The sequence below is a fragment of the Budorcas taxicolor genome, chromosome 9, assembly GCF_023091745.1.
Source record: "Budorcas taxicolor isolate Tak-1 chromosome 9, Takin1.1, whole genome shotgun sequence".
In the NCBI taxonomy this organism is placed as follows: Eukaryota; Metazoa; Chordata; class Mammalia; order Artiodactyla; family Bovidae; genus Budorcas; species Budorcas taxicolor.
In genome coordinates, this window is record NC_068918.1 from 75,944,109 (window position 1) to 75,956,602 (window position 12,494).

The following is a 12,494-nucleotide window of genomic DNA, read 5'->3' on the forward strand; positions in this document are numbered from 1 at the left end:
GCTCCTCCCCGCGGCGGCGGCGGCGGCGAATCCAGGGGCTGCGCGGAGCGGCTCGCCTAGCCGCCAGTGCCTGCAAGCTCCGGGTTGCTTGGGGAATTCACTTGGCTGCTTTGCCGCTACTCCCTCCTCAGGCTTCTGATGGCTTTCTGTCTCCGGCGCTGTCCTCTTTAAAAGGAAAACTTTACCGAGATTTCATTTTCCCCTTTGGAGGAAGAGGATTAAAAGTTCTCAGAACTGGTGCCGCTCGGGCGCCGGGACGCTGTTTGCCGGCGGGGTTCCGGGGCCACCATGTGCACCAACATAGTTTACGAGTGGCTGAAAGCGCTGCAGCTCCCGCAGTACGCCGAGTCCTTCGTGGATAACGGCTACGATGACCTGGAGGTGTGCAAGCAGATCGGGGACCCGGACCTGGACGCCATCGGGGTGCGGGCGCCCGCGCACCGCCGCCGCATCCTGGAGGCCGTGCGCCGGCTGCGTGAGCAGGACGCCGCCGCCGCCGGCCTCTATTTCACGCTGGAGCCGCAGCCGCCGCCCGCGCCACCCGGGCCGTCCCCGCTCGCCGTCCCCACCCGCCGCCTGGGGGAGTCGTGCGGCGGCCCGAGCCAGGGCCCCCGCGGGGACCCCCGCGGCCAGACGACCGCCCCTCGCGGCAGGGAGCTGGTGAGCTACCCGAAACTGAAGCTGAAGATCATGATCCGGGATAAGCTCGTCCGCGACGGCATCCACCTGAGCAAGCCCCCGTACTCCCGCAAGGTAAGGAGGCGCCGCCCGGAAGGCGCGGGGCGCGCGGCTTAGGGACCCGCCCAGCCCGTCGGCTCCAGCGTGGGGCAGCCCATTCCGGGAGACGACGCGAGACGAGGATGCTTCGGGTGTTTGGGACCCTTTTCTGTGTTCTTTCTGTCTTCGCTCTTTTATTCCCTCCTCCCTGGTGTTAAGACAGGACCTCTCACCCAGGTGTTAATAATTCTCCACTAGGGCCAAGTCCCCCGCGTAGTCTCAGTCAGCAACTGGACGCTCGGTGCTCCCCCAGGGGGGCCCCGGGCAGTTCTTGATAGCCTCCATGTAGTTTTGGGTCTAGGGGTACCAGAAGAATGGTTAAACCCCACATGGTTCTCGACCTTTCTTTTTTCTCCTTCTTTTCCTTGCCTTTTCGAGAAGCTGCTAAGGGAAACTGGCCAACTCTTCATCAAAGAGTGAGAATTGATGCCCTGTTGCTCTCAATTCCATTCCGTCGAATCCCAGCACTGCTGCACATTTGGAACGCGAATGACTGACCTGAACAGTGTAGGGGAAAAGTTAACAGAAAGCCAAGCCGGTCCACTTGGGATAAGTTCCTTCGACTTAGGTAGAGGGAGGTAGTGGGTGCTCAGGACGCTGGAGGTCCTGGGGCCACGGAAGGTGCGCTGCTCCGTTCTGTGCTGGGTCATCAGTTTGGTTGATTATTAATTCAGATGAGATGAAGCAGGTGCAACGGACTTCTCAGTGGGTTCGAATGTGGGAAAGGAGGGCACAACCCAAGGAAGTGAGGTTTTCCGTCACCAGTGAGGAATTCCCTAGGGAAGGAGCCTGGAAAGAAGCAGGGAAGTTGTGGCAGCCTGTGTGTGAGTAAGGCTGAACTGTGGATTGGGGCGTTTAATGATTAACCGCAGAAAGTCTTCTTTCTTTCGAGAGCTCGGCCTCCAGCCGAGACTGTTGAGCTTAGGCTTCTGCAGCCATCCGGGTAGAGGGGTCCTAACTTGAAAGGAGGCAGTAGACAGTACAGGGAATCCTCAAGCCTGCCTGGGGTTACTGCAGGCAAAGGAGCGCCTCTGCGGGAAAGTCAGGACCGAGAGGGGCCCAGGGGGACGGGACGGTGGGGCTGCTCTTTTGTTTGTTTTTGGTGGTGCTGCTCTTGCCGGCGAGGAGTGAACACCGCGTGCGAACAGGGCCAGGCGGATAATCCACACGTCTGAAGACCATAATGTCTGGATTCAAGGAAGTTCCAAAGAAAACTGTAAAATGTAGACAACAGTATGTAGGGTAGAGGGGAATAGAAGGTTTAATATTATCCGTATGTTGTCTTGTAAGACAGATAGGCAGTTCAGATAATCTGCTTAAGAGTACACTTTTGTTTTATAAGAAGTCTGTAAAGAGGATAAAGAGGGCAAGTCTGGAGGACAGTTTGCCTCAAATTAAACATGTATTCCTGTTACCCACTCTGTGTTTCTGATGTGTGCCCCAAATAGTACAATGAAGGGGAGAATGTAGTTTTCTCAGGCATACAGAGTTAGAGATCCACACACACATATATATGTGTATATACAGGGACATGTGTATATATAGGGACTTTGACTCTCAGTCAAAGTCATTCTTGGAGACAGGAGGTCAGAGGAGTTCAGGCCACTCAGACTTCTGTGATAACAGCCCAGGAAGTAAGGTGGGCTTGGGCTGAGAGAGTGTGAGCACCTGGGTGCATGGTGAGCGCACGGGTCAAGTCCTGGCCAGAAAGGGATGCCAAGAACAAGTTCATATCACTTGGTATTGCTTATGCTTCAGGAGGAGCGCTGGGTGCTGGGCTGGGAGGACAGAGGAGAGGATGGGCTGTAGGCGAGGTTGACGTGCAGGAAGTAACACATTTTGATTCTGATGCTTAAAAAGACAGACTAGATATCAGACTTAGAATCGAAAAACGATCAGTGGAGGAGGATTCTAAGCCCGTGAGTGTCCGGCCATCAGCTTTGGACTGTGCATTCCTGCCTAAATCATGTATGATATGGTGTATATTTGAGTAAGCGCAATTTATTGAAGAAAATTTCAGCTTACATTGTAGTACGATTTACTTTCCATGTAAATAATAATTTTGGTCAACTTCTATATATAAATCCCATAACAATAACGTTTGATAATAAAAATGTACCCTCTTTCACTTTCTATGCATACGTAATTCTCTTTCTCAAACTGAAGAATAAAATGGGGCCAGAATATTTTTGTACCTCTTGCATTGATGCTCCCAACTGGGGACCAGAAAAATGTGGCTGACAAATTTAATTGTAAAAAAATTCTGTTACTTTATATATTTTTTGAAAGAAAAACACACTAAATTATAAATAATTATACTTAGAAACCAGAATATAATTAGTGACTCAGCATGCACATGTATAGTGCCAGATTATGTTGGTCATTCTGAATTTGTTGCTTATGTGTCCATTATCTCTGTCAGTTTTGGATTTTAGTTTATTTAAGATGTTTTTGGATGCAGCTTGTTTCTTTACAGACCGGTTTAGGACTCCTCTTTAAAATCTGATCCAATTTTTAATTTCTTGAGATCCCTTGGCTCTGTTATGATCAGAAAATATAATGTTTATTATGTGCATTTGGAATTCTGCTTACTAGAGAGGCCTCGCCTCTCCTTTATAGTCTCTGCATGGCTGATCCTTGTAAATTTTTTGTACTGTGGTGAGATTATTAGATGGTTTGAAAGCAGATTTTACCAAGGATGATCAAGGCAGGAATAGTGAGCCCTTACAGAAGAAAGTAAGTTGCAGAATTTCCCCGAAAATTACTTGAAAGAACTGTAGGATTGTGGTTATTTGCCTCAATAACAGTTAATATTGCCAGGAACTCTGCCACAATGCTGTGTTCATTACATCTTATCAACAGTTGTTAATTTCCTCTTTTAGGTCAGTTAAAGTGTAAGAAAAATAAGTTTCTCTTTGTTTTCCAAAGGCAGTATAGCTTTGGAAAGAGCGCTGCTTAAAATCTAAAAACGTTGAATGACTGCCTCCTTTGCCCTGTTCTTAGCTTCTCTGACTGTGGTGATTTTCTACCTTCATGAAATGAGGACATGTTTTCACAAAGTAAGGATTAGGTAAAGCTTTGTATAAGAAAGAAAGGAAGTGAAGTTGCTCAGTCATGTCCCACTCTTTGTGACCGCATGGACTGTAGCCTACCAGGGTCCTCTGACCATGGGATTCTCCAGGCAAGAATACTGGAGTGGGTTGCCACTTCCTTCTTCAGGGGATCTTCCCAACCCGGGGATTGAACCCAGGTCTCCCTCATTGTGGGCAGACACTTACCATCTGAGCCATCAGGGAAGCCCCTTCTCAATACTTTACCAAGCTTCTCTCTGTGGAGGCTCTGCCAGGCTCCAGGTTACTGAGATAGGCAGAATGCACCAGCCCTGCCCTCAAGGAACTTGTGATCTGGTGGGGAAGACAGAATAGAATGAATAACAATGAGAAGGTATGCTGATTGCTTTCATGGGAGGCACATGAGCCATGGACAGGTGCCTCCAATCTAGTCTGGGGAGGTGGGATCATGACAGGTTTTCTAGAACCAGTCTTTACCCTGGGAACTGAAGGATGCAGGGGTTAGCCTGAAGGAGAGGAGGGACCTAAAGGGAACAAGTGTTCTAGGCAGAGAGAATAGTGTGTGCAAGGGCCAGAAAGTGAGGGATGGCACCATCCTGCAGGGCAGAGGGGATGTAGAGGGATTCGGTCTGGCTGGAGTGCTTGGAGGAAGTGGCAGGAGGTGGAGACAGGCCGGGGCTGGTCCTGAATGCATTTGGACTGTACCCCAAGAGGGGAGCTATTGATGGATCCTGACCAGAGATGGAGTAAATGATTAGGATAAGGTTGCAGTGTCAGGAGCCACGTGCTGCAGCCTGGACTGCTTGGCGACAGCGGGAGGTGCCATGGAAGTAAGTGAGCCAGGATTGGATGACTATTTGAATGACAAGGGTGAGAGAGGAGGGAGGTTGAGATGACAAGCAGAGAGTTCCAGTCTAGGGTTGTGATGCCCTCTCTTGAGTCAGGAACACAGGAGAAAAGCAAGTTTAGAAACAAAGATGTTGCCTTCGGGTTTAAACACACTGAGTGTCCAATGCTGGAGGCATATTTGTACATATTTGTCTAGTTCAGTTCAGTTCAGTCACTTAGTTGTGTCTGACTCTTTGCGACCCCATGAATCGCAGCATGCCATGCCTCCCTGTCCATCACCAACTCCCGGAGTTCACTCAGACCCACGTCCGTCGAGTCAGTGATGCCATCCAGCCATCTCATCCTCTGTCGTCCCCTTTTCCTCCTGCCCCCAATCCCTCCCAGCATCAGAGTCTTTTCCAGTGAGTCAACTCTTCGTATGAGGTGGCCAAAGTACTGGAGTTTCAGCTTTAGCATCATTCCTTCCAAAGAACACCGAGGGCTGATCTCCTTTAGAATGGACTGGTTGGATCTCCTTGCAGTCCAAGGGACTCTCAAGAGTCTTCTCCAACACCACAGTTCAAAAGCATCAATTTATCTAGTTAACAGTTAGAAATATGGCGATGGAGCAGAGAAAAGATGCTGTTGCAAAAGATACAGATTTGGAAGTTGTCCCTATGTTGGACCCACAAATATGACTGAGCTGCAGAAGGAGAAGAGAGAAGGGCCCCAGACAGAACCCTGGGGAAGACCAGGATTTGGGAGACGGGCAGAGGATGAAGAACCTCGGAGGGAGGTGAAAGGGTGAGTCATTGGAAGCAGTGTTGCTTCAAGGAGGAGGGACTGGTCAGGAGGTCAGAGTGTGACCAAGCAGGATAAGAACTAAGTGTATCCATGGGAAGGAGCAGCCATGCCAGCGGGGACCTTTGAAATAGCAGGTTAAAGTGATGGGCCGAGAGGAAGTAAAAATAGGGAGCACAAACTTTTTCTTTTTAAAGACTTAATTTTTTAAAAGAGCAGTTTTATTTTTTTTTAAGATTTTAAAATAAGATTCTTTTATGTGGACCATTTTTAAAGTCTTTATTGAACTGGTTGCAATATTGATTCTGTTTTATGCTTTGGTTTTTTTGGCCATGAGGCATGTGGGATCTTAACTCTCCAATCAGGGATAAAACTCATATGCCCTGAATTAGAAGGCGAAGTCTTAACCACTGGACCATCCTGGAAGTCTCTAAAAGCACAGTTTTAAGTTCATAGCAAAACTGAGAGAATGGTACAGAGATTTCCTATATACCCCTGCCCCTACACAAGCATGGTTGCCTCTCTTATCTGCATCCCCCACCAGAAGTGGTACATTTGTTACGGTTGATAAACTTAGATCAGTACATTGTAATCATCTAAAGTTCAGATTTTACATTAGGGCTCACTGTTGATGGTATACATTCTGTGACTTTGGACAAATGTATACTGAATGACATATAGCCATTGTTATGGTATCAAGCAGAGTATATTCACTGCCCTAAAAATCCCTTGTGTTCTGCCCATTCATCCCTCTCTTTCCCAAGCCCTGGGAACAAATGATTCTTTTTTTTTTTTTTTGCTATCTCCATCATTTTGCCTTTTCCAGAACATCACATAGTTAAGAGTTCTGTAGCCATTTCAGATTGGTTTCTTTCTCTTATTAGCGATAGGCATTTATGATTCCTCTGGGTCTTTTCATGGCTTGATAGCTCATTTCTTTTTAGTGCTGAGTCATATTCCATTGTCTGGATGTACTCCAGACAACTTTTTAACGAAGTCAGACTGAGAAGATAGAACTGAAGCTACATCTGGAAGAAGGGGGAATTTGGGTCAAGCGAGGAGTTTTGTGAATTTGTATTTTCTTGAGAATGAGAGAAGCTATAGTATGTCTAAGTGTTGGTGGGAGAATCTCAGGGAGAGGGAGCCTGTGAAGATAATGGGAGAAAGGAGATGACCCAAGAGATCAAGGAAGTGGAGGGAATTGTGTCCAGAGAACTGGTAGGAAAGGGGGTGGAGGTACTTTCTCTGTGACAGAGGGGTGGAGAGGAAGGATGGATGAACAGACTGGGAACTTTGTTGGGGTGACATTGAAGAGTCTTGCTTTCTCTCTCTGCCCACAGGATTCCAGTGAGGGGATAGATGGAGAGATTAGAGATTTTTGGCACACATTGTGTTAATAGATTAATAGTAGGTATTTTGAATCTGGTGTTTATGCTGCTGCTTCTGTTGTGTCCAACTCTTTGTGACCCCATGGACTATATATAGCCTGCCAGCCTCCTCTGAAAACTGGAGTGGGTTGCCATGCTCTCCTCTAGGGGATCTTCCCGACCCAAGGATTGAACCTGGGTCTCCTGCATTGCAGGCAGATTCTTTACTACTGAGGCACAAGGGAAGCACCTTTGCCTAAATAGAAATATTATAGAACAATGCTAAAAGGATTTATATAAGTAAACATGAATAGAAACCACACTCACTATTCATATATTTGTGCTGCAGGTTATAAGCTATGTATGATGTTGTGTTATGTAAGGTTGGCCATGTTTGTGCACGGGGGTTATGGTAGATGTGGATGGTTCAGTTCAGTTCAATTGCTCAGTCATGTCTGACTTTTTGCCACCCCATGGACTGCAGCATGGCAGGCTTCTCTTTCAATCAACAACTCCTGGAGCTTGCTCAAACTCATGTCGATCAAATTGGTGATGCCATCCAACCATCTCATCCTCTGTCGTCCCCTTCTTCTCCTGCCTTCAATCTTACCCAGCATCAGAGTCTTTTCCAATGATTCAGTTCTTCACATTACATGGCCAAAGTATCGGAGCTTCAGCTTCAGCATCAGTACTTCCAATGAATATTCAGGACTGATTTCCTTTAGGATGGACTGGTTGGATCTCCAAGAGACTCTCAACAGTCTTCTCCAACAACACAGTTCAAAAGCATCAATTCTTTGGCGCTCAGCTTAACTCTCACATCCATACATGACTACTCAAAAAGCCACAACTTTGACTAGATGGACTTCTCTCGACAAAGTAATGTCTCTGCTTTTTAATATGCTGTCTAGGTTGGTCATAGCTTTTCCTTCAAGGAGCAAGCGTCTTTTAATTTCATGGCTGCAGTCACCATCTGCAGTGATTTTGGAGCCCAAGAAAATAGTCTGTCACTGTTTCCATTGTCTCCCCATCTACTTGCCATGAAGATGTGGATGGTAGGGAACTGTAAAAGTATCCTATTTTCTAGCAGACTTGGGAAAGTGGAAGGGAGCTCTAGGGTAGTTCGTGGATGGAGCAGGTATATAGGTTTCACTGGAAAATACCTCCTAGGCACACGCTACCAACTAGAGCTGTTTCAGTTAGTATAACCTTACTTAATAATACTATAGGAGTGTTAAACTTCATTCACGCCTCAGAGTTTCATGGTAATAGGGTTATTCATAGGTGTCTGGGAGAGATGGCTTGGGATGAAGGTGTTTGGAGGTAGCATGAGGGCTCCTGTGTCTGGCACCAGGGTGAAGGATATAGAAGAAATATTTAGAAAGAGAGAGGTTGGCACAGATAGGCTTGTGTCCTTTGGAGTTGTGCCTTGGGTCCTGGCAGAAGCTGAAATGACAATAAATATCCCTTCTCCCAAGAATTTCTGCCCTTATGAAGTTACTTTGGACAGACTGGAGGTTGGCAAATTTCAGTTTTTTCAAATCAAATCAATATCATCAAGTATCCTCAATCTGGGCAAGAAATGATCTTTCTAGGTTTTTTTGTTTGGTTGGTTGTATTCCCTGAAAAGAATATTCTGGATAAAAGAGAGAGAGAGGAGATGAGCTTGGGTGCTGGCAGGGCTGCCCGTTTCATCATGCTGCTCATAGTTTAGTTTCTATGGAGTTTCAGCATCCGTGGACCCTCGGCCATCCATCCATCCATGCATCCATCAATCCATCCGCCCACCCTATTTGATAAACATTAAGCAAATGCCATGTGCCAGGCCCTTGGCTTTATAACAGAGAACTAGACAGATATCCTCCTGCTTACTCTTTAATGGACCTTGATGTTGAGGATCCAGCCCATTGCCCGACATGGAATGGATGCACCGTGTAAAAGTTGAATATTACTTCCGAAAGTTAGCGAGGATTGGAGAATTTTATGCTTGTGTTTATTTCAAATGTTAAAAAAAGATCAACTGTGGTAGAGACTCCGGTCAGGTGATGAAGTTTAAAATCAAAATGTGTTTCTTCATTAAGTAGTATCAAAGAAGAACTAGGACTTAAGGTGCTATTCTTGCAGGTCATTTGAAAAGAAGATACTGGCAGCAAGGCCAGGACCAGGGTAAGGTAGGGGGTGCCAAGGTACAAAATTGAAGAAAGGGATCACCCTCGGGGTTGTGCCACCCTGGGCAGTCTGCCATTAACAAAATCAATCCCTTACCAGGAAATAGCGGATATTTGTGGGCATTGCAGGGAGCCTTCAAGTCGAACCCTGGGCAATCACCTACCCTTCAGTTACTCAGAACCTGCCTTCAACAGCAGGGTGCTGAGAGCCTAGTTAGAGAGCTGAGCTCCCAAACTAAGAGAACATGGTTTCTATGGTGATGGCAGCCCACTTAGGTCATCCAGGTGAGAGAGGCTTGTGGGTTCCTGTTACTCCTCTGTTGACATGATGGTCTAGTGGTTAAGAGCACAGGCTCAGAACCAGACTGCAGAGTTCATGTCCCAGCTCTGCCCCATGCAAGGTCATCTTTGGCTCCTCTCTCTGCTGTGTGCTTAGTCACCCAGTCCTGTCTGACTCTTTGTGACCCCATGGACTGACCTGCCAGGCTCCTCTGTCCATGGGATTCTCCAGGCAAGTTTACTGGAATAGGTTTCCATGCCCTCCTCCGGGGGATCTTCCCAATGCAGGAATCCAGCCTGAGTCTCTTCTGTCTCCTGCATTAGCAGATAGATTCTTTAATGTCTGAGCCACCAGGAAAGCCCAGGAGTACTGGAGTGGGTAGCCTGTTCCTTCTCCAGGGGATCTTCCAGACCCAGGAATCGGACCAGTGTCTCCTGCATTCCAGGCTGATTCTTTACCAGCTGAGCTAACTGAGAAGCCCCTCTCTAAAAAGTCGTAATACTCATGACTCTTAAGGTAATTGGTCCTTGTACAGGTGGCACTAATGGCAAATTTCCTGTCAATGCAGGAAATTTAAGAGTTGTGGATTCGAACCCTGGGTCAGGATGATCCACTGGAGGAGGAAATGGCAACCCACTCCAGTATTCTTGCTGCGATAATCGCATGGACAGAGGAGCCTGGTGGGCTGCATGATTAGATAAGCTAATACCCTTGAACTCATTAGAACAAAATTTCTATCCGTTTCTTAGGACTGTGATCATAAAGTCCCACAAACTGGATGTGTGAAACAACAGGAATTTATTCTCTGCCGGTTCTGGAGGCTAGATGTTCAAAACTAAGGTTCAGTAGAGTCTTGTTCCAAGATCCTAAAGGTCTGCACTGATTTACCTACAGGTTTCCCAAAGCACCTCCAAACAGCACATCTCTCCCTGCCGCTGGGAGGACAGGCACTGCCGACCTGCTGGAGCATATGCCCACTGTCCAAGCTGTCTGCATGGCAGCCTGGACCTGGTGCCCAGCCTTCCCTTGCTCTGAAAGTGCCAGTGTCAGTCGCTCAGTTGTATCTGACTCTTTACGACCTCGTGGACTGTAGCCCACCAGGCTCCTCTGTCCATGGAATTTCTCAGGCAAGAATACTGGAGTGAGTAGCCATTCCCTTCTCCAGGGGATCTTCCCAACCAAGTATCAAACCCAGGTCTTCTGCACTGCAGGCGGATTCTTTACTGTTTGAGCTACCAGGGAATCCCTTGGTCTGGGCCCCACTCAAACGAATGGATTTGGGGGGTCTTTTGGTAAAAGGGCTGAAGCAGCACATCCAGAAGGGGCATAAGTTTTCTCCAGAATCCAAAGGGGCACTGTGCCCCTTCTTTGATTGTCAGAGCAGCCAGACGTAACAGCTCATCCTTACTTTAGATAGGATGTCTCGGTATAACCCACACCACTGGACTCTTGAGAGTTGCATTGAGATAGAAAGCCCCTGAATTTTTGATGGATTTCCCACTTTCTGACATGCAGAAGTCTTACCAGTACATCTAGAGTAGTTGCTATGTCTTGCCCACAAGGTCCAAGCAGCATGATGTCATGAGTATAGTGGTCCAGCGTGTCATTTTTCGGAAAGGAAAGGCATTTGGAAGAACATTGCCCATGGTGAGGGCAGGTACATCCAGGACCGTGATAGTTATCACTTTTCAAGGTCGTAGTCTGTGTAGAGCTAGAAACAGCATCGAATCCTTGGCTTATAGCTAAGGCTTCTTATTGCTACTGCCAGCACGTGAGCTAAAGGTTTATAACAGTTATTTTCTAAGGTTTATGAAAAATGCTATTTCAGATCAAACTGCTGATTTGGGCTTGAGGAGGTTTGGGTGGAGTAGGAAGAGAATCCTTGTTTTCAGTCAATATGAAAAGTATTAAGTACAAGAAATTGTGGATCATGCCAAAAGGCATTAAGTATACAATCTGTCTTACATAGAGACTAAGTGATATCTAATAGTTTAAACAGATTTCATTACCGCTTCTAATTGAAATAAATGGTCTGATGAGCTCTTAAAACCTTCCTATTATGTTTCCATAAAGTTATAAATACTAACAAAAGAAGATCTACCACATTTGGAACATGCTCAAAAGACAAGGAAAACAGTTCATGTGTATTCTTTACCAAAATCCCAATGAACAGATATTCCAGTTTTAAGGTGTTTTTCTTAGAGCATAACTTTATAATGAGACTAGAGATGAACCTGTTAATTTGACAACTGTATTTTTTTTAGCACTCTGCCTCTATGACAAGATTATTTTAAGTACAATCAGAGAATAATACACAGTATTCATTTCTTGATTTTTTTTTGTTTTAAACAGTTAACAATTAATATAAGGAATGCATTTCAGTTTTAAAGAACTCAAATTTAGTGAAACCATTTCATCTATGAAATAGAATTTGCATTTAACCAAACTAACATACGACCCCCTTGCATTTTGTACCAGTTTGTGCTATGTTTCCCTGTTTTGACTTTTCAACACAAATGAAAACTCTTAAAGTGGTCACATAAGAAGAATAGAATTGAACTAATTCAAGTGTTTTTTTTTTTTTTAACAAATCATGGTGCTATCATTGTTTATTTTCAGTCTGTTTGACTTATTCATGTAGTACCATGGGAGAGACATGACCACTTTTACCAACTTGTTTTAGAAAAGGATTCTTATAACCAAGTTTGTGGGTTGGTGCCAGTTATATAACCAGGAGTTCTCTGAATTAACTCTCATGTAGAACATGATGCTTATAAAACGACAGGTAATAAAAGATGCTAGTTTGAAGTGAATGTAATACCATTATCACTTGACAATAACTGTGACAAGAAGTTAGGCCAACAAAAGATTTTTTCAGGGAGAAATGTTGTATCACTGACATTGTTTAGCGTTTCTTTAGGGCATGCTCATAATTCAGAGTTTCATTTTCTTTTAAGGGCCCTTCTTTGCCTGCCCCTCTCTCTGCCCTGTCCTTGCAAGACATAAAGAAATTTAATCTTTTTAGTTTAAGAAAAGTTATTTATTTTGTTAAATGGTGCCAGTATATATCTCAAAAGACTGTAGTATGAATTAAATGGAATAATGTTTATAAGGTTACTTTGTAAATTCTAAAAGAACTATACATATTTAAAGTATTCTTATTGCTAGTGTATAAATCATTATGTTTCTAATACAATTTTTA

The 12,494-nt window shown here is 45.4% G+C and overlaps 1 protein-coding gene across 1 annotated transcript in view; it reads left to right on the forward strand.

Annotated features, from left to right (window-relative positions):
* The first annotated feature begins 288 nt into the window (after positions 1 to 288).
* SAMD5 (sterile alpha motif domain containing 5) overlaps positions 289 to 12,494 on the forward strand; it is a 58,217-nt gene continuing 46,011 nt past the window's right edge. The window contains exon 1 of the mRNA XM_052646088.1: positions 289 to 753. Within this exon, the coding sequence (XP_052502048.1) occupies positions 289 to 753 (465 nt within the window). The remainder of the gene's footprint in view (positions 754 to 12,494) is intronic.